The 24,763-nt window shown below is 27.4% G+C and overlaps 2 protein-coding genes across 3 annotated transcripts; one reads left to right on the top strand and one right to left on the bottom strand.

Moving 5' to 3' along the window:
- Positions 1–3,045: 3,045 nt before the first annotated feature.
- LOC107162182 (uncharacterized) lies at positions 3,046–6,722 on the top strand. Of its 2 annotated transcripts, XM_089217486.1 has the most exons (8): positions 3,046–3,224; positions 3,331–3,680; positions 4,101–4,397; positions 4,950–5,021; positions 5,215–5,439; positions 5,534–5,844; positions 5,913–6,136; positions 6,200–6,722. In XM_089217486.1, exons 3-8 carry the CDS (start codon positions 4,161–4,163, stop codon positions 6,430–6,432), a joined length of 1,302 nt encoding a protein of 433 aa, XP_089073612.1. In that variant the 5' UTR covers positions 3,046–3,224; positions 3,331–3,680; positions 4,101–4,160; the 3' UTR covers positions 6,433–6,722. The 2 variants fall into 2 exon arrangements, with proteins under 2 accessions (XP_089073612.1, XP_015364453.1); XM_015508967.2 differs by having other exon boundaries at positions 3,046–3,680.
- Positions 6,723–8,923: 2,201 nt separating this feature from the next.
- On the bottom strand, positions 8,924–16,821 carry LOC107162171 (eukaryotic translation initiation factor 4E-like). Its single transcript, XM_089217661.1, has 5 exons — positions 16,529–16,821; positions 11,859–12,067; positions 11,487–11,664; positions 11,290–11,429; positions 8,924–9,112 (listed from the first exon to the last, which is right to left on the bottom strand). Exons 1-5 carry the CDS (start codon positions 16,535–16,537, stop codon positions 9,001–9,003), a joined length of 648 nt encoding a protein of 215 aa, XP_089073787.1. The 5' UTR covers positions 16,538–16,821; the 3' UTR covers positions 8,924–9,000.
- Between the last annotated feature and the right edge of the window lie 7,942 nt (positions 16,822–24,763).

Below are 24,763 nucleotides of genomic sequence, written 5' to 3'. Positions count from 1 at the left end.
CTTTAGATAGTTATTTTTTTTCAACGTTTTATTTTTAATTCTTTAATTAAATTATTAATTAAAATAATATAAATAAAAATTATATTTATAAATTATTGAATTTTTGACAGAGTAGTTATTTTTATAAACTATAGGCACCATGAACTTTTTTTCCAACTGGAGGATAGAAAAATCTTAGAAAACGCTACATCCTAATGACTATATATTGTCCCCGCGCCTTATATAACATATATTATATATAATTTTTCAAAAACCGTTTTTGCCCGGGACAAATATATTTCATTTGTATTCATAGTAGAATTATCAAAAATCTACAATGTTTATAGGGAAGAACTTTTTCTATGTTGTAACGTTTTTAAATATTTGTTCACAAGTCCTAGTACCTACCTACAAACCCGCATAATAAAGTCGTCTTAGCCTCTTAGGTTATAATTATAACCCATAACCTAGATATTAGAAAAAAAATGCAATAAACATAAAAAGCATAAATTAAATAAACTGTATATATTATCATAAGAATAGTTTCATTGATGTTTAAAAATGCTAATGTTAAGTTTTTATTTATAAAAACGTTTAGTTACATTTTAGATTCTGAGCGGAGTGAGTAATGTATTGATTTTACAATGATGTGTGTGTTTTTTTTTGTATTTTGTATTTTTTTTTTTTTTTTGTGTCTGTCATCACGTTTCGGGGCAGTAAAAGTGCTTTGATTTTCGACTTCAGTACCTCATTTGATCAGAAAGCGAATCTATAGTTGGTACTTTGTAGGGTAAAAAGTAAAAATTCTTAATATTTTTTTTAATAATTGGGATAAGCAAACTAAAAATTAAGGAAAAAACGGGAATTTTTACACACAATCAATTTTCGACAAAATAGTTTTTGGTTTTTGGTGTAACTCTAAAACAAAATATGACTGCAGATACTTTAAATTTTCACTGAATGTTTATATAGGCATTATATATATTTGAATATTTGATACAATTTTCAAAATATTTTGATTAGTTTTGAGCTGTTTACTGACATTTTAATTTTTTAACTTTTTTAGTTTTTTTTTTTTTTTTTAATGTCAATAAAATGTTATTGGTTGGGTCAAAAATCTTCAAAATTTAATATGAGGCTTCCAACATATTGTTTCAATAGAAGTTGAAAAATAAAATAAATGCATAGTCACAATTTTTTTTTACAAGCATTCAAATTTTAATTTTGACAACATACGTAAAATCACGAAAATTCGCAAATTATTTTAAGCTAGAAATTCATAAAAAATTTTCTTTTTAAACCTAAGATTTGAAAATTGTTAATAATCTATAATATATCCCAAACAGTTAAACCATATCCGCTCAGAATCGTTTATCGTAATACAATGATAATGATATAATATAGGTAATACACATATAATATTTGTGCATTGGGCATCATGATGCGAGTGATGACTAAACACTTAAAAGCAGATGGCCATAATAATCGATTATTCATTGACTTTCACCAATTAAGATAATATTATACTATAATTTATAATATTCGTGGTATTTAGATATCACTGAATGGACATTGTTGTACATGGATACATTATATGTGTATAAAATATGTATAGATAAAAGATAAATTATCTAAGATAATAGAAATATCTAAAATTATATATTATCTTTATCATCATTTATACCTATACCCTATACGTAATACGTACATGATCTATATTATTATAATTTATTATCTGTATCTATTGATATTTCCGACTTTACAACGTGACCAGTTTGTAGCAGCGCAGCGCCACAAACATATTTTTCGGGGCGATGTTTAAAACAATTTTTAGACGGGTCGGTAATTTTTTAAAGTCTAAGTATTTTTTTATATTTAGCTATTAATATTTTAACGTACCTATAAAATATGTACGAGATAGCACGCAATTGTGACTATAAAATAAGTGAAGCTATATGACTACAGCCATTATGGGGCTTGCGAAAATGGTTGGCTACTAATGTTGTAAAATGTTATGTTTTTATTATTATAAGTTTATACAATCTGTACAAGTTGGCAAAGCAAGTAAAATATATTATGTAAATAATTAAAAGAATTTTCAATTTACAGGCAAAAATAATAATATTGCCTACTCCAGCTACTCGTACATTTACATAATTACATCAATGTTCAAAAATTTTCAAAAATTCAAAATTCAAAATTACCTATCGATTATTGAAATTCGCAATTACCCAGAGACTGGGTAAAATGATAAAACATCAAGAATAACGACCCGGATCGATATCTCAAATTCTCTTAAAGTATAATATGGTCGATTAGGTAGGTTTGATTTAATTTTTTAATAGCAAAATAATATTTTATTATTATTTAAAAATAGGTAGGCAGTTGAATTATTTTTAAGTTTTCAATGGGTGTCGAGCCGTTGGGTACATTAAAAATTATTGAGCAAGTGCACTGCCTTTATGGATAAATTAATGTTCGTGACGCCAATCCGTAGGTACAAGGCAGTGGTGGTCAAATGATTTTGTCATGGGGAAGAATCCCACCCGCGGTGGGATTTTGAACTCTAGAATCTATATAATAATAATATACGCTCATCATTAGTCATAAGCGTTATTTTGAGAAGAAATTTAAAATTTAAAACAAAGTGTAATACATTAACATTATAGTACAATATACATAAATGTAATCGTTATAAATATTAAAGAAAAAAGTCATGGGAACCACCTCAACCCCACCCGTTTGACCGCCACTGGTACAAGGTACGAATCGTTATTGTAGGTAAAAGAAATTTCTATAAATATATTATAGTATAGGTACCGTACAGTGTACACTTATAATAAAGATCATAATTTACAACGATAGTGTATATGTTTGTAAATGATCTAAGAGGGTATAGAACGATTTGAAATGTATCTTGAACGACTTAAACAATATTGTGATGTACTCTGTACAGCGACATCGATTATGCGATTAGTTTTTTGTTCTCTTATCAGTTATCAGCACTTTATTATCAGACGTCGATTAAATTGTCATAGTCATCGTCGCGACTCGAACACTGTCGTCGCAACTCGTGATTGTGCGACCATCGGTGGCGGCGGCGGGGACATGCGACTCACATTCATATCTCGCGCTAATGTATTATACTCTATAGCTAAACGGTCCAGCGCGGCTCGACGGCGCAGTATTATTGTGGAATTGCCGTCACTCCGTGTTGCCACGATAAATTCGTAACAATATTACCAGTAATAATAATAATAATACTATTATTTTATATTTATTAGGCATAACTGTCTATCATTATTCGTCTATTATCGTAGTGAACGGTGTTGTGATTGTTTTTTTCGTTAGACCATCGTACTCGCGGAGTCTGTTTTCCGCCGACGTTCGACCAACCCGCAGCGGCGATCCACACGGCTGCAGTCGATCATTTTTTCCTCATCTTGGGTATCGTTCGATTCCTCTGCGCATCCACTCGACGTTTCAGCATCTCAGCTCGTGCGCTGTTTTTTGGAGAAGCGGCCAAGGCAGTTTACGCGGAAAATATTTATTTTTTTGATGGACGATTTCCGTCCGACAGCTCGCCGTTGTTGACTAACGGTTGATAATTAATTATTAATTATCCATCACCAGTGCGATTGTACATCTAAAATTAACTGCAGTGAAAGTATTTCGCCTTACGACATTCGTATACAGTTCGAGTGAGTATACCTACTTTTCTACCTATCCGTCATATTATATTTTGAATCCATTAGTTTTTACTTTTGACGATCGACAGACACTGGGTAATGTTGTTAAACATTTTTTCTCATTTAACATTTACATCAACTCACAAACACATGGAATCCGTTTTAAATAATTTCTACGTTCCTAATTATCGCATTTAAGTTTATTCAACAAATATTGCTCAAAAATTATCTGAAACCCATAGATAATAATACCAGATTTTGGACACAGACACAATATTTTACATATTGTTGCCTGTTTAAAAATAAATTCACAACTATCATGTACCTTTTGTTTGGTAGTCGATCGACAATGTCCAGTGTCTCAGACTGTAGGCATCTTCATACAATGATAAAACACAATTTTATTGAATCATACATTGACTTTATTTTCAGGGTTTTACGACTACATATCAATTTTTATTCACTGTGGACATAAATAAAAAAATAGTTCCAATGGACAACAAGTTCAATAGTTATGAATATCACATGATCAGGAAGTTTACTTCCATGTGTTATGGTAGTAGATGTAATCTCATTGACAGAATCAAAATTCGCAACAAGATTAGTGTATGGCATGAAATATTGACATACTTACTATCGCCTGATGGTGTCTTGAAAATTTATAAGGTTGAATGTTCACCGGGTGAGAATAATAACCTTGTGACATCTGACTCGCAACCTAATTATGTGGTAAGATCTTTATTTTATCAGTACTAAGTATTAGCTTAAATTTATCAGAGGTTTCTGGACTTTTTTCATTCACCACTCATGTTCTTAGGGATAAGTTACTTGCTACCAATTGCTTAAAATAAAACTATTTAAAATGTCGGTACATTTATTATTTTTACATTTTGATATTGGTTGTTCATCATTTTGTACACTTAAATGACACATAACTTTGAGTAACTAATAATTTTTTGTCTTAGAATTAAGTTTGCTGTTATTAAGTTCCTACTCGTTTCCCACACTGCAATCTAAAAAAATTTTATTTATGAATTAAACACTTATATTCTTAATAAATATATCAAATACCTCCACTCTATCTAATAATAATAACTTTTTTCAAATCAGGTTTTATAAGTAACATAACTAGTATTCTGTGCATTTTGTAGTCAATCCTTTTTAAGAAAATTAGTAGGATCATAAAATAATTTATTTTAAAGAGTTCTTTAACAATAATTTTAGCTGTTATTGCCTAATATATATATATATATTGATTTTGTAAAAAATTTGCTTTTCCAGATAAAACGAAAACTAAAGGCTGTGATACGTGGTAATGAGGGTCATATAGTGAGCCCAAATATTCCATTAAATGTAAGTTTAACTGTGATTATTAAGAACCTAACCTAACCTTTAGCAAAACAATAATAAAATATATGGTTTTTGATGAAAATAAGTTATTCATTTATAATTTAAAAACACCATTTTCAAATTGTTTTTGTTAATTAATTTTTTTTTTTTTTTAACGATAAGTTCTATTATTTAATTTTATATTTATTGTTTGTAGTTAGGTAATCCATTACTTGATGGTCCAAGTTACATCGAAGAAACAATTGAAAATTATCCACTACGTTTATTGACATTTTTGAAAATTGAATTAAATCAGTATCGTAGATCATTAAATATTCCTTATTCCACGCCATTGTCAAGGTATCTACAAAGATATAATATTGTTGAAATGTATTTGGACAATATCTTAAAAAGTTCAGATGACAGCAAACTTCCATTTGAGGTAATTCAATTGTTTAAGGTTGATAAAAGTGTATATTTCTTTTATGTATTTATGTTTTAATAGTTATACTGTTTTATATATGTATATTTTTTAGATTTTTCAATGTCCAAATGTTAAAATTTTATCACTCAAATGCAATTATTTACGCCAAATACCAAGTGCAATTGGTCGACTAACAAAGCTTGAAGTGCTTATACTCACTGACAACTTATTAACTATTCAATCAATTCCTTTTAGTCTAACATTTTGTGTGAATCTGAAGGAACTGTATGTCGATGATAACCAACTTGAAGCATTACCTGGATTTTTAACGAGCATGAAACATTTAGAATTAGTTTATAGATTGGGTAACCGTAATTACTTCAAGTCATTTTTTTTATGGTATCACACTGATTATGATCATAGGTAATTGTTGCATTGAAAGTCATTTTTGTCATTGTAATATCATAATGTATATTAATTTTTAATTTTAGAGCTCGTAAAGAGATTTGGAAAAATTATTGGATAAGAGGAGAAGCAGGTTCAAGACCAGCAGTCTCATCTCTTTTAGACATTTGTGCTGAAAAAATATTTTCAAGTGGAATTAATTTTTTTAATGAAGAAATCCCAGAATCTTTAAAACATTATATGTCTTTGACTTACCTTAATTACAATATATGCAACTTCTGTAATGTTGCAACTGACTGTTCAAAACCAGGTTATTATAAATAAATATTTTCAAATAAATATTAAAAAACTAATGTTCTGTTATTAATTACAGGTTATAGTACGGTTACGTTTTTAACTCCTTATTTAGGAAATACCTGTGTTCCATTTCAACATTGGGCGTGTTCAAAAGAGTGTGTTCTTGCTATAGAAGGACCTGCAAAAAAGTTACAGCTTGAAGGAGCAGAGAGACTGGACCATGAGTATTCCCATTATATAGCAACTTCTAATAAAACTGCTGAAAAGTCTAATATGAAACTAAAACGTAATCATTGTTGTATAAGTTAAATTTCCTAGTTATTCACATGTTCATATATAACAAATGTGTACTTTGTTAATCGTTTGTATGAGACTGATTTATATTTTAAATATTTTAATTGTGATAGCGTGGCCATATCGGTCACCAACTATTTAAAATATAATCCAATAAACAAATTTAATTGTAAATATTAGTTAGATAAGATAAATAAAATTTGATATTTTTAAAGCTGCATAAGTAGATTGATTTTACCGATTTTATAAAATAAATTGTATGATAACAAATATGGATTTCGTAAAATAAAAATGAAAATGATTGATTTTATATATATTTTTTATAGAGAAAACTTCTATAGCACTTTCTACTACTAACTTAAATATATATTATTTATAAATACATTTTAGCTTAATTTCATAATTTACTTAATTTGGTAAAAAATCTAAAATGAAAATCCGAAATAACTAAAAATTAAATCACACATCATTTTCTAATACATGTCTAATAAATGCTGATGAGAATATTTTGTGAAAATGTCAAATAATATTCAGTAATTCCTTTTTAAAAAGAGCATAAAAACAATTTTTGATTTAAGTAGATAAATAAACAATTTTTAGAAACATGTTCAGGTAAAAATTAAAATTATATGTGTTTGATATTTTAGTACCCACATTCAATACTTTTAATAATATTAACTATTAAAATATATATTATTATTTAAAATAAATTGCCTGGGTAATTAATTATTGATACATAGTGTTTGAATACACCTATGTTGCATGGCACCAACTATTTATTCAAACAGAAAACTGTTGAAAATTCGAGATTTACAAACAGTATATAATTTTTAATCTTTGTTTTTCTTTTAAAATAACAAATATACTCAATTTAAAAAATAAACGTCAGTATTTAATTTGGTATCTTATTTAAACGATTGATTATGATTTATGAGTAACGTAAATTATGTTTATTTTAATCTCCTTGTTCAGAAATATGACATTGGCATTGTATACTTGCATATTGAATTTCTATCAGATACTGACGATGCGCAAATGATTTTGATTAAATATAGGGTTAAGAGTATAAACTATTTCACATGAAATAATGATAATATATTGAAAAACGTAATCTTTAAATGTTATTTTTGTTAGTATGTTTTTATAACACCATCACTAGATCATCAGACTGATTTCATACCTGATTAGCGATTATCAATATTTAATTTTCCTGATAACGATATAGAAAAGATATATAAATATATAAGATGATAATTTATATAATGTATGATATAAACAATATTTCAATTATATTTTCCACTTAACATTCAACTAAGTTGATGTGTTAACCGTACTTCTTACTATAGTTTTTTTTTTGTATTAATTGTTCATTGAAACGACCTCTAGGTCTTCGTCAAAACTTATCATAAACGGGCAGTAGGGAAATCATGTGATCTATTTATCTATGTATATATCACTATAAACATGATACTATCCTCCTTATCCAGGAGGAGACATGTGTGGTCTTCACTCCCAGTGGAGTAGGACCTAATTGGAAACCAGATGACAGAGTGGGGATTTGGTGATTATGTAGAAACACAAACATTTTTTTTGCACTGTGCTATGAATCAAACTGATGACTGAGTGAGTCTAGTCAATTGCATGACCACTGTGCCACTCCGGTCCCCAATTATAATTTTAAATTAAAATTTTTTATTTTTCATCAAAATGAAATATTTCCAAAAAATAAATTGTTTTAGTCTGAAACTGAATTTTAACATAATATAATGCAATTATTGCAAGAGAAGAAAGTAAATTTTTTTATATGACAAAGAACTATTGATGTATTTTCCTCTAGCAGGTTTTTAATTTCAACTACAGTAGAAACGGCTAATTAAGAACACTTTTGGAAGTCAATTAATTTATTACAAAATATATACTTCTTATTAATCTAAATCTTAATCGTTAAGTCATGAGTTTTTAAGCTTGGACACTGAAAAAATCATGAAGAAAACTACATTAGTTATCAACTATATTAGTTGAGGAAACTAAATTAAGATTTATTGTTCTAAGCATAAATTCATTAAGATGACACCACGCCCACATTTGTTGTCTTTGTCTTACATTGTGTAACATAACAAATTTTAGGCTCAAGATTAAAGTTTAGCTCTGTTTGTTGAAAAATGAGAGTGAAAATTATTTGTGTATAATTTAGTTTTTAAGCAAGTTAGGAGCATTTTTAAATTGTCACTAGTTTATATACTTAAACTCAAAACTTGTTAAAAAATTGATTTGTCCTAAATAATTAAATACGAACACAGATTATGTTTTTACCATTAACTTTCATAATAGCTAGATTTGCTATCATTTTTAAATTTACAAAGCTAAACATGAACTGCTAAGTGTAAATTTGCCATGTTACATACTCACAACAAATGCAGTTGTGGTAACTTCATTATACCAGTAGTTTTAAAAGAAATTAAATTTTATTGATGATAATAACTAATAAGACTTATGTTTTATATATATTATATGTATATATTTAATCATCATTATGCATTTTAATTTAGAAAAAAAATGTATAACATTTTTATCTTGTATAATTTATATCATAAATAAGTGTTTTGAACGTGATCCTCGTTTTTTTGCTCTAGCTGTGTGAGCCTCATAATACAAATTTTTATGTTGTGCACCCAAAACTTCTTTAATTTTCTTTCTGAAATTCACATAAAACAATATTTATATCAACTTATCAATGTAAATGCCAATAATAATAAACTCAAAATTCAAATGAAACATAGATTTTCCTAAAATTTATTGACTGAACATGTAACAAGATGATGTTTTTAATATTAATTTCTAAACCAGAATAATATGTATTATACTTACAAATTTGAAACGGGAACCAAATTAAAATTAAAATTAAAATTTGATTCATAAAAACATAAAATTTAAGAGGAGTATAAACGCCAAAATAATCTATTTATAATGTTAGTATTTATAAGCACTTTTAGACAGAGACAACTCTATTAGTTTTACAACAATTTTATCTTAAGATAAAATAAAGCATTAACCCTAAAATTTGAAAGTGATTTATGCAATCATATTAACATTTTGTTTTCCATAAAATTAATATTTGTAGATTGAATTTTTGATAAAATATTTACAATAACATTTTGTAAATATGATAAAAATTAGGATAAAAAATATTAAACATTTAAACACAATAATTCACAAGTTGTATTACTATACATCAAAAAAAGTTAGCATAAAACCACAAAAATTTGTTAAGAGCAATTGAAGTTCAAATGTCATTAACACTGGATATTCATATGAATAATATGAAAAGGATTGATTAATATTTACAGTAGACTGGTCACTGTTGTATATTGCTCTATAAATAAATGAATGGAAAATAGAATAAATATTAAGTAAAATACTATAATAATTAATTTATGATAAATGATAAAAGAGAATATTAAATATTATAATAAATTACTCAAAGCAAATTAATGAAAATTATTTTCAATTAAATTATATTTGAGGAATTAATTATTTGTTTTATTTTATTTCAAATATTCATACATATCGTACCTATGCACTATGAAATTTAAATTTAAAAAAACATTAATTATACATTTAACTCTTATCAGAATAACTAAGGTATCGAGAAATAAGTTGTTGGTAAAAATGTAAAATCATTGAGTACTAATATCGATTGATATCATAATTTGTTGAGAAAACTTACTTATCAACTACCACATTCTTCCCTAACATTGATCCATAAAATAATTATAGAAATTTGAAATATTCTTTTACTTGAATTATCATAATGCACACACACAGTCAAATTTTCAAAATAGTTAAGACTTATAATTAAAATTAACATATCCATAACAGTGACCTACACAATGACTAGGTACACTCAATACTACCTTTTATACACCATAGTGAATTCTGCAGTATTTTTTGATTCATTGTTAGTCTATATTTTAACTAATAATTAGAAGATTAAATTAATTTTCCAAATTCATAATTTTGATGCTTTTTATTAAAATACAGAATTTAACACATAATAAAAAAAACTGAGACAATATATTTTTAACATCTATAGAAACAATTAATAGCGGAACTTTGTAATATATTTTAAAGCATTTTAGGTGGTCTAAATATTTTTTGATAAAAAAAAAAAATGCCAAACATTTTAAGCATCCATAAATATTTTGGAAAGTCATAATATTTTAAAAATTATTTAAAAAAAAATATAATATAAATATTTAACATATATTCTTTAGTATCTATAATATAATTTTGAATTACAACAAAAAAAGTATATAAATTCAATCAAAAAATGGTTTTGTGTTAAAAATTATGGTTTCTTTGATATTTCTCTATGTATTGAATAAAACTTTATCTTGAAAAGTACTACAATTTGCTACTAAAATCACCCTTAAAGTTGAAAATCGATACATGTTTACTTTTAAAAGCTCCAAAAGATGATGACAGAAACAAAAAAAATCATACATCATCATAAAATCAATTAATTTTTTTGTAACAAATTATCTAATACAATATTCCAAAATGTAATTCTTGATTGAGTTATGGATATGTAAAATATTAAATATGAAAATGATCATAATTCACTTAAAAATTTAAATATTGTAAAAAACAACAAGAGAACACAGATAAAGTTTGTACGTTTAAGTTTGATAAAAGGACCATTCACTCTAATATTTAAGTTAGAAACACAAAATTTGAACTGGCAACTGCTAGATGTACATTTTGATAAATAATTATTAGTAAAATGGGATAAACACATTAAGATATAGTGGATATACTATCCTCTTAATGAACAATCAATAGATATTTGCTAAATTACTTTTTGTTACATACCCAATAGCTATAATGTTATTCCCATTACTTTTAGATGCATTGTTTGTCCATACTGATATTTTTGTTCCTACGCTTTGTACACTAACTACAGCACCGTTAATTTCAGTACTATCATACAATTCACCAATTATACTCATCATCTAAAAGTAATGATAGTTATAAATTTAAAAGAACTAGAAAAAATATGTATTCCTCACTATTTGTTTCCAATATTCATCTACAAGATTGCATTTTTTTACTGATGGTAACTGCAATAACCAACATCCACCAGCACTATTTTTTTCATCATCCCAATTAGGTTTAATTCCATATTTAAAATAACTGTAATGACTTTGCCAGGCAAGTTGACTTGGGCGTTTAATGTGATTGAACAGACTATAATGTTTATGATTAGTATTACTGTTTTTGTTTAAATAAGTTTTTTTGAAACTAATATACATTTAAAAAAGTAAACAAATCTCTACTTAGTTTAAGTTTCAAAATAAAATTATCACACTACTTATAAATGTACTTATTATTTATAAATAGTAATAATCTTATTATTTTTTTTATTAATAAAGAAAACTTACGACCAAAAATCTTCAACAGTATCAAATGTAGCCAATTCATATATATTTTCTTCCCGATCTCTTCCCTTTTTTTCATAGAACCAAAGTGTCCATTTATTGGCTAAATAATGTTTATCATCAAATTTCACCATCTCAATAGCTTCTTCAGCTTCATTTAGTTCTTTGATTTTGACTTTTGGCAATTCATCTGACTGATGAATAGGCTCTCCCTAAATTAACATAACATATATTTAAAAAACAAAATTTTTTTTTTTATTAATTCAATATTTATTTTGTTTAAAAGATGATGTTCTCATATTCAAATACAAATTAAAACCATTTCAAAGAAAAGTAAATAATTAATGTGAATAATAACAATAAACCTAATTGATTTTGACATATAATTTTAATGATTCTTGTGACATAATTTCATCATCATGAATAATCTGAGGTTTTAATCAAGCCATCATTTACAAACGTAAATAATCAGGGACGAGGTGATTGGTGATTGATATATAAATCTTAGTTGAATATCACTAATTTAGAAATGTATGATTTTCAGAGCAGGAATTTTAAAGACATTCTTAAGAATGCTGTTTGATTTGATTAATTCTTTTAATAGAAAGCAAAGCCAAATTTTTCATTACCTCTAATTTAGACCTAAACATTTATAAACTGACTGAAATTCTTTTCAATTCAAAATTGAACTAGAACAGCTCCAGTTGTATAAGGTATTTTTTTAGGGATATTAATCTCTATAACATTATATAGCTTTGCATACTTTAACATAATGTTACATTTATATATCTTAATATAAATGGCACTTTATTTTTTTGTAATTGACTCATAGAAATGCGGAACATTCAAAATACCAACCATAAACATTAGTAACTACTTTTTTTTACAATAAGTCTAGAATCTGTTTAAATTAGGAGATTTAAATGAGTGACAATGTGAGATAAATTTAAATTCTTATTGGCATTTTTTGAGACTTGGCCAATATAATACATATGACCTACCTAAGTCATACTCTACAAGTAATAATGGTAATACATAATAAGTTATTATTAATAATATAGGAAAATAGTTTAATTTAGAGTAGAGATAAAATGTTTTGTAAATTCAAAAGATACCCTAACTATTGAATGTTTATGAAAAATGCTGGATAAAGTTATTATTGGTATGTATGCTTTCATCACATATGAGACAACTTAAAGAGAAATTAGGATATTTTTGTCCAAACAAGCTAATTGAATTCAAATAATTCTTTACTTGAATTTCCATTAGTAGACTTTGCAGTATGAATTACAATCAGGCTTAGATTTTAAAGGCCATATTCAAATTTTTAGAAAATCCATTTTTATTTAATGTCATTGAAAACAGATGTTTAATACATTTTCAATCCTATTGTAAAAAACAATGCAAATATCGAAATAGAACTATTAGATTTATTAGAAGATTAAGGTCTTAAACAGAACACAAACAGCAGTCACACCCTAATGACACTTTGAAAGAGCATGTTCCTATGTCAAAATACCCAAATATTAAAAATAATGTTGCTAAATTAATTCAACTTTTGGAACATCTTATTTTAATAAATATACCTATGCCTAAAAAAAAAAAACAAAATAAATAATAAAAATAAGTAAATTTTGGTTTTTGTTATGATGCAAGACGCAAGTTGGCCATTCCTGCATTATACAAGGATACAATATTGCAGAATTGAGATTTCTTTATATTGATCTTTCTATTGTTCTCTAAGGCTTTGGAAAATCAAGGAGTGTTGTTCTAAGAAAACCTTGTGAATCTTCATCGGTACAATTACACGAGTAGTAGATAGTTAATCATATATAAAACTATGTATGCATTTTTCTAGTAAGAAGACCCATCCATTCGCTTATATTTTAATAGATTTAACATATATTTACATTAATATGTATTATATAGTATTAGTAATTAAGACAGTAATATTTCTACTAATTATAATTACAATTCACCCATAATGAATTACTGACTAAACTACCAAGCAATTCCATCACACACCTACCACCCCCTACCACCAAAAAAAACTTATTAAGTGACACTTGACATATACCAAGTGTTCAGCACAGGGCTGGACACTATCTTAGTTTTATTTAAGGTACGTAAGGTACAATTGAATCTTGTATCTTGTATCGAAATATATAATTTTAATGTATCATGTATATAATATACTTATATGAACTTGTATAATTGTATCTAGTATCTTAGTTCTGAATCATAGATACTAGATACATTCTAAAATTATGATTCATATTTTATTTATACAACAGTTTTCCTAACTGCCCATTATAAAGCACTACTGCTCACATTCCTTCAAGTTTCCTACATGAATTGATAATAATAAGTTTTTACCTATGTTTTAGATTTACAATCTACCATCAAAATTGATTTCAATTTAATATAAAAGCACCAGAATTTTGAGATATTTTAGGAGATGATTATTTATGTGTATATTATATCCATGTTCTGTGAAATTGATCAATTAATTAACAATTTTACTCAACGGGCGTAGCTGGGGGGATGGCTTAAAGGGCTATACCTATAGCCTCACTCCCATCGATTGTTTATTTTAGCCATCATAACTTATAATAAAAAAATATTGAAATATTGTCAAGTAAACATATTATAAGTAACCCTTAACAAAACTTAAATCACTTAAATCTATAATCTTTATAATTATCTTTCTTTATTATTATGATTAAGAGGATGTTACACTAACATGCATTGTCTCTGCCCCACAAGTGCGTAACAGCAAATTTTACGCCCAGCAGATTACGTTTAACTCTGTTAGTTTTAAATTTAGAGTGAATTGACTTCATATAAAAATTAAAGGTAAGATTATTATCTAGGGCATCTCATGGGATTTTTATTATATTTTAATTTTAAAACAAGCCATGAATATTTAACACATTGACGGACAGTAACTGCTATAATAGCCATACTAATTTAAGTTTTGATATGACCATGACTGGTATAGCAGTCATATATTAAAAGTTGTAAAATGGCATGAATGCTAGAGCAGTTGTGTTTCTTATGGCTTCACCACATTGGAAATTATCTAGTGACCTATTGTGACTTACTTACAATTCGGGCAAAAAAAAAAAAAAATCAAATATATAAACATTTATGGCTTATGTTCGATCAGTCCAATCAGAGTGACTACCAAATTACAGTAATTTGCATAACTGCAATAGCAGTCATGTCCGTTAACGTGTTAAAAATTGCAAATTGTGTGTATATCTTAAAATAATTATAACTCGCTTTAAAATTAAAATATAATAAAAACCCATAAGATGTCTTAGATAATAATTTAAACTTTAATTTTTATATAAAGACAATTAGCTCTACATTTTAAACTAACAGAGTTAAACCTGATCTGCTGAGTGTAACATTTGTTATGTTATGCACTTGTAAGATGGAGACAACAAGTGTGGGTATAACATTCTCTTAATTGTGAATTAATCACACAGCTGTGGTTAATAAATGTATAGGATGATACTTCGATAATACGAACCATGGAGCCTACCTCTTTTACAGTTACAGTTGTACTAATAACTACAATCAAACCCCAATATTTAGTGTTTATACACCTTTATAATTTGTTGCTTATGTTTAATTTATTAGAAACATTATTTTAGGTACAATAAGAAGTGTGAATAAAAAAAATAATGTATTTGTATTTTTTTGCAAGACTTAGCCTCCCCCCCCCCCACACTATACAAATTCCTGGCTATGCAATTATTTTAACCATACCTGTGGCACTTGATCAACCACAAAGGGGTAATAAAAGGTAAGTAAAAATAATGCCAATAAGTAAAATTAGCTTTAAATTATATTTATTTTCATAATTAAGTATTAAAATAATATTTAAATATTTATATATTATTTTATAGCAGTAATAATAAAATAAGTTAGTGTTAATGGTGTAGAAAATTAAAAATACGGTTTATAAACTATATCAATACTTATAATACTTATAATAACTGTATCATTAAAATTAATACCTATATGTATAAGGTATGCTATGTAATATGTACAAACTAATTAACTAAATACACTTATTAAGCAGTATTTAAGGTTAAATATATTGCTTCCACCGATGGGTGCATATAATGTTAACACAATCAGAAAAACTTACCTTGTTACTTAATATTTGAATAATAATAATAAATAAAAATATTGTAAATATGCCACTATACATCATTGCTAGGGCTCTGAATACAAATAGAACATCAATAATTTCTCAGAAGATGGTTGCAGCTCTAGACTGATTGTTCACCCAAATATTCAATGTAAGACTACTATTGCTTGTAATGTACATTTTCACAGTCACATTGCAACACTTTGCCATTTCAAGTCTTAAAAAGCTTATATTATAAGTATGCAGCATAATCCTATTTTGTATTTAATTCAGAACCTTATTCTGTTTTGTTAAAAATTAACATATTGTGTTCAATTTATTTCAAACAAATCAAGCTTTATATCATAGGTAACTATACACATCTAAAAGCTGCACGAGTATGATACGTCGAATGACCAACTCAATAGGTAACATGCATAGAGTGACTACAGTCAAAAATTGTCAAAACATACACTATAGTCTTAAAACCGTTTATATTAGTCGCTTAAAGATATCAAATTTTTCTTACCTCAGCCATATTTATGCGTGTATTTTTCCTTTGCAGTTTAAATTAAAATACGAATTGGCACAATCGACAATTAATTTAATGAAATGCTATGGTAGCCACTGTCCACAAGTAGTTCTGTACTCGGGTAGATATTAAAAACCGCTAACAAAACTACGGCAATGCATTCTAGAAATAGTGGAAATAAGGAAATACCTAATAAACATTATACAAATACACTTGAACCCATTTGTGTCACTCATCACAGGCCGATTGATAGGTCGTAAACTTATAAAGCTATAACTGCTATAAGCATATAAACGTATTATTAAACTACGATAATATTAATATGTTATAAACAATATATACAGATAACAGATAATACAAACATTAAAACGATATTCGTATTCCGCGTAAACCGTGTGGTCGTCTGGTCGACAAGTTGCCACAATACACCAAATACCTACCTAGTTGAAAATATTAAATTTAAGTATCACTCCATAATTGTCAAACTGTCATTTGGCCATGAGTTTACTACTACGGTCATATATAAGACGGTGAGTACATTTACTTTAAATGTGGTTATTAATGATTATCGTTTTACCTAAACAATATTATTATTTAGTTTGGTGGGTTAATCATTATAAATATTTATATTAAGATATTATTAATGACTACGTTTATATGGTGGCGTTAAAACGGTTTAAAATTTTTAAACTACATAGTGCGAACGTTTTAACTTTTAAAACAGTTTACATTTTTAAAACTTACTAGGTAGGTACCTACGTTTATATGATGGCGTTGTCGATTTTTGAGTGTATTGTGTATCATATTTGTAATTCAAAAAGATTCAAAATCTTTTTAAAATATTACAATGTACGTATATACCTATGTATAAGAATTATAATAGGTACCTAATTAAACATTTGGTGCTTGGTATCCGATGTGTGAAATTGATAAAAATTCTCACAAAATCTTGGTTTTAGCGACTAAATTATCGATTTATAATATTATATATTACCGACTTCAAAATTGAAGTCTTCTTTTTTTATTAAATATACATTACAACGGTTCTCAGCGTGGGCGATATCGTGCCAATCAGTGGCGATGAATTTATATATTGGATGGTAGGGGAGGGGCTGTTGGTGTGTCTTTACATTAAAATTGCACGTCTAAAGCTGCGTTTACACATGAGCTCGAGCACGAGTGAGCACTGAGCGGCTCACGTGTGTAAACGGCGAGCCGAGCGGCTCGGTTTAAATTTTTTCGCTCGCGAGCCACGAAACCCGCGAGCCACCGATTGTCGGTCTCTATGTCGTGCTCAAAGGATTTAATTGATATTTGAGGCAAATTCGTTAGTCATATTCGAACGGCTTTTTCACGTTTCTGAGCCGAATCCAGTGCTTCTGTATTTAATTATTATTTTATTTAAAAAAAAAAAACTTCGTCGAGCATGGCAATTACATAATTATACAGCTACAGATGTACCTATTTAATTTAAATATGATATGGTGATGAAAGTTTGAAACCAATGAATGCCTAACTACTTTTTAAATTAATTTATATTATTGTTATTAGGTCCCTACATTAAATTAACTAAATATAAGTAGGTAAATACATTGGTAAGTGTATGGTCACTAATATCAAATATAATTTATAGTATAAGTATTAAATCGGATTTGTTTTTTTTTTTATCAAACAACTATTATTTATTATAACCATTATAGTATTTATAAATCCTATAACTATTATATGCAATATTTTATATTATGAAAATAAACATATTTTCATATACCCGTAGTTCTATTTTAAAATAATTGTCCAGTGTATTGTGATCAGTGTTATTTTCATTTGTCGTAAAATCGTCAAGATATTAGTTTTTATTAATTTAGTATAGTTTCAATCCTGTAACAGTACAGTGATCTGACGAAACTTTTAGTGCACATTTATCGAGTGATCCAAAGTGCTAAAATGTCGAAGTCCATTTCTGATTGGGATCGCGAAAAGTACTTAAAACTAATACAGATATACGAACAAAATCCTATATTATGGGATGCTCAAAATGCACAGCATTTTAATAAAAATTTAAAAAATGACGCATGGTTGAGTATCGCAAATCAAATGGATGAAGATGAAGACATTGTGAGAAAAAAAATGAACAGTCTTAATGGATCATTCCGACGCGCGACGTGAGAAATCCAAAACAAAAAACTCTATGCACACAGGAAAAAGTAATAAATGTATAATAAAGACGTGCTCTATAGTCTATATCAAAATTAATATAATATTGTTGGATCATTTCCAACGCAATATTTTATTTATTTTACATTATTTTATCATTCATAAATTGTTAATAAATCTAGGCCGAGATGAAATATATAAATCTAAATGGTTTGGATACGAACATATGCAGTTTTTAAATGATAAAGATGAACCAAGGAAAACCATAAACGTGAGTTTAAAGTTAATGTTGAATATTGAAAAAATAGTTAGCTTACAGTGGTGCAACAAGCGGGGGTGTTGGGTTGTTGGGTGGTACTACTTACAGTAGGACACCAGGGTACCTGACATTTTTTAGGGCACTATTTGCTGTGTTTGTGATATCGGAAATTTCCAAAAATAATATTAAAAAAAAAGTTATTACGTTCTAAATAAATGTAATCAAAATATATTGAAATATTCTAAAAATTAACTACATAACTGAGAAAAATGTTTTTATCATCAAAATTGTTCTTATAATCAGATTTGTAAATTGGATATTTTTAATTTAACCTATTTGAAATATTTTAATATATATAGGTATAAAATCTATCCTATAACTATGGTGACCAGACGTACTTTTAGATTCTGAACGAAGTGATGAATGTATTGATTTTACAATGATGTGTGTTTTTTTTTTTTTTATGTTTTTTTTTGTGTCTGTGTACAGCATAACTAGTCGAAATAATGCATCGATTTCAAACTTTGGGGGTGGTTTCCGGTGTAAAATTGAAGATCCTTGGTGCATTATAGAGGTCAAAAGTAAACATTTTCCAACAGTTTTCAAAAAAATCGAGAAAAACAAAAAAAAAAATGACAGAAAAACGGGAATTTTTACGCAAAACCAGTTTTCGACCAAATCGATTTTTTTATATGGTTGTAATTCAAAAACTTATCACTGTAAATACTTGAAATTTTCACCAAATGTTAATATTAGTGATATCTATATACAGTTTAATTTTCAAAATAACTTTTTTTGAGTTATTTATAGACCACTGAAATTTTCGATTTTTTGTCGATTTAAGTGTCAGTAAAAAAATGTTGGACGACAAAAAAAACTTAAAAATTTAATACACGATTCCTTATGAGTTGTTCTTATTGTAGCTAAAAAAAATTAAATATCGAAAGACACAATTTTTTTTAATAAGCGTTTACATTTCAAAATTTTACGAAATCTGTCGAAAACGCGAAAATTTGCAAGTAATTTTGAAGTTGAAAAATCATAAAATTTTTTGCGTTTATAACTAAGGATTAAAAATATAAAAGTAAGTTTTCCATAAGTTTTCCTTCAAGTAGCTATAGAGAAAACTCGAAGCATCATTATAGGAAAAATTTTAAGTGCGTTTGAATTTTAAATTTTTACGAAACAGTGTAACGATAACGATTTATCCTCAAACGATTTTAAACATTTGTTATTATTCAAAAAGTATAAGTCATAGATACTTGAAAAATTTTACCAGTTATTTAGATTGGCATTTTCTTAACATGATTTAATTTTCAAAATATTTTGAATTTTTTTGAGGTATTTATAAACAACTGAAATTTTCAATTTGTCTGAAAATTTTTTTTTTGAAGTGTCGATAAAATTTTTATGACCCTATCAAAATACTTGAACATTTTATACAAAGTTCTTCATAAGTTATTCTTATAGTGATTAAAGAAATATAAAAATACATAGGCACGATTTTTTTTTATTAGCATCTGAAGTTCAAATATTGACTTAATACGTAAAAATTACGCCAATTTTCAAATTATCTTAGATCGAAATTCATAAAGGTTTTTATTTTTATACCTAAGATTTGAGCATTTATAAATACAAGGCTCATAATATAATTTTGCAATAGCAGTTGAAAAATAAAAGAAATATATAGCCACATTTTTTTTTACAAGCATTCAAATTTTAGTTTTGACAACATACGTAAAAATCACGAAAATTCGCAAATTATTATAAGCTAGAAATTCATAAAAAATTTTCTTTTTAAATCTAAGATTTGAAAATTTAATACAAGATTCCTTACAAATTTGTCAATCTTTATCACAAAAAAAATGCCCACCGGAAATTCAAATTAAATTTTTATTAGCATTTGAATTTCAAATATTGACAAAAATTCGTCAAAACCATGAATATTTGTAAATTATTTTGTAGTTAAAAATTCATAATATTGTTTGTATTTATATCTAAGGTTATAAAATTTAACACCAAGTTTTCCATAAGTTTTGCTTCAAATAGCTATAGAAGAAATTTGAAGCGTCGTTATAGGAAAAATGTTTTGAGCGTTTGAGTTTTAAATTTTTATGAAATCGCGTAATGATAACGATTTATCCTCAAACCAGGTATTCTTATATCTATGATAATATAAGGTATTATGAATTATGATAACTCATGATAACTACACTAATTGATTAATCGTGCCTTATGCAAAATGCGTCTTAATTGAAAAATAAAATATTTGTTTCAAAATAGAATATATGATGACAATATTTAAATATAATATATCCTAGACTGACAAATCATCTACGTTCAGAATCGTTTTTCGTATACAATGATAACTATCATTGCATTCAAATTTAATCCCATCCATTACAGTAACCTACAGTACAGCAGAGCGACATCCACGACTTACCCGCTTTTTTTTCGTATGACAGTACTTTTTTTTTGATGAATTCTCCTAGTGTTTCACGGTGCTTTTGAAAATTACTGGGAATTTTAAATTATGACCTCCTCAATGCACTAACAATATTCACTTTCCCATCGAACAAGATACTGAAGTTGAAAATTGAATCGTTATTTCGACCACTTATCGTGTACACAGACCCAAAAATAAAAAACACTAATCATTGTAAAACCAATAAATTCATTTATTGGCTATTTATATAATATACTATATAATGTACCTTTATCTTTATAAAATAAATATAAAATCAAATTATAACATCTACCATAAAAGTATAGTATGTTTAACATGTTTTTTAACTTTACACTTACAGAGTATCCGTGAAACTCAAAATGTTGAAAATTATGAAACGGATCTTATGAATACATCTGAAGCCATCTCTGAACAAGATCATGAGGAAATTGTAGTTGAGGATATACAAAACGTGTCAAATGAATATTATGTTTCAAATAAATCAAAAAAAAAAAAGTTATCAAGAAATGATGCACGGATTGAAGAGGCCTTACAGATATTAAAAAAAAAACAGTAGAAGAGCCAATAAAAGAAATGGACGAGAGCAATTTATATTGCAATTACCTTTCTAGCAAATTTAAAAAGTACACACAAAGAATCAGAATGCTTCTCGAACATGACATAAATAAATTATTACTTGATGCTGATCTTGGAAAATATGAAATAGATACTACTCAACATCCACATTATAATATTAATTCATATTATCCTTCATTGACTCGTGTTCCTTTATCAGCCGTACCTAGTATGGTGATTCCTGCAAATTCTTCTCAAGATAACAACTTACACACTCGGTATACTTTTCCTCAGACTTCACCACCAGAATCGACATGTACATCTTTTTCAACCTTATCCGGTCCTCAAGTTCAACATTTTTCAGACAATTTTAACCCGTCGTACACTTTTCCACAAACAGCCACACTAGAATCTACATCTGCAACCACATCTTTATTAACTGCACCTGAATTACACTATCAAAGTTCTTCTAATATGTAGTTTATTTAATCTTATACTTTTGCATACTATATCAAAAAAATGAGAAAGTTTTTGTACATTTCTTAATTAAATAACATATTATATTACTAAAGTTACAAGGATAGTAACAAGATATTAATCTTTTTTTTAACTATATAAAGGTTTCTATTTTTTTTTTTTTATATTTATACTTACACAATGTGTAATACACATATTATATAAATTAAAATTTGATTTTAAAGTGTATACAATTAATTATCATGCAAATTTAATGTTACAAACAATTAGAATATAATATATTAATATTATATGTACCTACCTAAATAGCCTTTGTTATATACTCGTGTAAGTGGAATCAATTAAGGTATATACATATACATATTTTTAATATACATATTATTATGTTAAATTCCTAATATGTTTATATTACATTTTATGCAATAAAAAAGTGAAAATGTCTTAATTTTTAAGTAATTTTATTTATTTTTTACTGTAATTAGTTTAAAAAAAACATAATTATAATAAATTATCATTTAGTGTATATTTAGTGATTTTTAAGATTATTATGTGCTTTGTCCTATAGTTATTTAAGACTAAGTATAATTATGAATTATTACCTACATTTCATTCTTACCTTGATCATGTCTGACAATACGCTTGTTAATGCAATGCATACTTCTGGTATAATACTAGATATTGTAGACTTTGAGATTTTGAATGTGTATTGTAGACTAGTATACGAATCCCCAGTGGCCAGAAAACGTAAAGTCACGGCTAATCTTTCCTCTACACTTATAGGTTTCCTCCAATGCGTGGTTCGTTTTTCTACTTGCGAACGAATCAATGAAACTAAATACTTGAAGTCAGAATAAGCCATGCGAACGAAATTTTCAAACTGTCCACTCTCTTGAGATAGTAAATCATTGATTAAATTTAGTCCACCATGTTCATCCCTGTTCTTAAACAACTGAGTGATCCACCAACGTCTTTTCTGTTTTTTTTTTTGATAAGTGAATTCAAAATTATAAATGTGGCACCTGCGATGATTGTGCGTCTTTTTACAAGTTCGTTATTGACCATTTTAAATAAAAGTTAAAACTTATTGGTAACTGAGTTAACAAAAAAACTGGATGTGAAATGTGGACTTTTAAGTCGATAATGAATAACTGTCGACGTTTAAGTCGATACTGAACAACTGTCGACTGAATTTAATTTTTGCGAATAATTTTGAGCCAGTTAGAGCGGCTCCGGTCAGCTCGCCTATAGTGTTTACACAACGCGCTCAGTGCTCATGTTTTGCTCGCGGTCATTACGGCTCACTCGTGCTCAAGCTCATGTGTAAACGCAGCTATATGGATACTATTTATGCGATGAACGAGACAGTCACGATTAGATATTTGTAATTTATTTTTGTTATCAATAAAATATGTATTGCGGGTAAAAAGATAATTTCGGTGAAATCTATACGCGCCCGTTTTATGACTGTAGTCCATATTGGTATATATTCATATTATTATCATAAATCTATGTGCTAAAATTATTATTATGAGTAATATGAGTGGAAAGTTAGCTTAAGGGTGATGGTTGTCTTGTCTTACAGAATTTTGGCTACGAGCCGTTAAGCCATATCAGTCGCTTATACTTTGGCGATTTGAACGATTTAAGCGCGTTGCCAAGTCTTGAAGCTTTGAAAAGCTCAGACCACTATCGCGACGTCACGGAAAATAGGTGTTATGTCATGAGTTGGTCGCTAACGGCTTAACAAATCGAGGTAGTGCAGTGAAAGTGCGTGTGCTATTTCCCAAATAGAGCGCTCAAATGTGAAATGATAAAAAGATAACACGACATTAAGGCCTTAGGGCAGGGTTTTCCAAGCGGTGTGCCGCGAAATTTCACGACTATTAATAAACGTTTATGTAAAATTTCGGTAATTGGTTAAAATAGTTTTAACGATTCTCTTATCGGGGATATTGTTCACTATTTCTTATTAAATAATTTAAAATATTAGTCAGTTAGTCGTTTGTTGTCTGCTGTGATTAGTGTGATTGTAATGTATCTTGTTTTTACATTTCAATGAATTAGATATTTAGGATAATTATAATAATATTTCTTCCTATCTTACCATTTTAAACTGATTGTTAGTAATATTATACTGATATACAACTACTTCGGTATTAATATTTAATATGATGAAAGTCTGGTATAAAAAAAAATATGTATACATATTATATAAGTCAGTGACAAGTGTGCCTCGGCTAAATATGGGTTGGGATTAGGGTGCCGCGAGGGAAAAAGGTTGCGAAACGCTGCCTTAGGGTGTCGGCGCCGGTAATTTATT

Source organism: Diuraphis noxia, unplaced genomic scaffold (genome assembly GCF_037042655.1).
Source record: "Diuraphis noxia isolate RWA-SAM2 unplaced genomic scaffold, SU_Dnox_SAM2 contig0001, whole genome shotgun sequence".
Classification (NCBI taxonomy): Eukaryota; Metazoa; Arthropoda; class Insecta; order Hemiptera; family Aphididae; genus Diuraphis; species Diuraphis noxia.
Note: the sequence above shows the minus strand (reverse complement) of the source record. Positions and strands in the feature narration are given on the sequence as shown.

What these genes read in the sequence shown, in the direction of transcription:
- LOC107162182 (XM_089217486.1), top strand. Translation starts at nt 4,161, where the DNA reads ATGGACAACAAGTTCAATAGTTATGAATATCACATGATCAGGAAGTTT. An exon ending in ACTCGCAACCTAATTATGTG is followed by an intron (nt 4,398 to 4,949) that starts GTAAGATCTTTA and finishes TTGCTTTTCCAG; the next exon opens with ATAAAACGAAAACTAAAGGC. An exon ending in CACACTGATTATGATCATAG is followed by an intron (nt 5,845 to 5,912) that starts GTAATTGTTGCA and finishes TTTTAATTTTAG; the next exon opens with AGCTCGTAAAGAGATTTGGA.
- LOC107162171 (XM_089217661.1), bottom strand. An exon ending in ATGAATATTGGAAACAAATA is followed by an intron (nt 11,430 to 11,486) that starts GTGAGGAATACA and finishes CATTACTTTTAG; the next exon opens with ATGATGAGTATAATTGGTGA. An exon ending in AATAACATTATAGCTATTGG is followed by an intron (nt 9,113 to 11,289) that starts GTATGTAACAAA and finishes TGTGAATTTCAG; the next exon opens with AAAGAAAATTAAAGAAGTTT.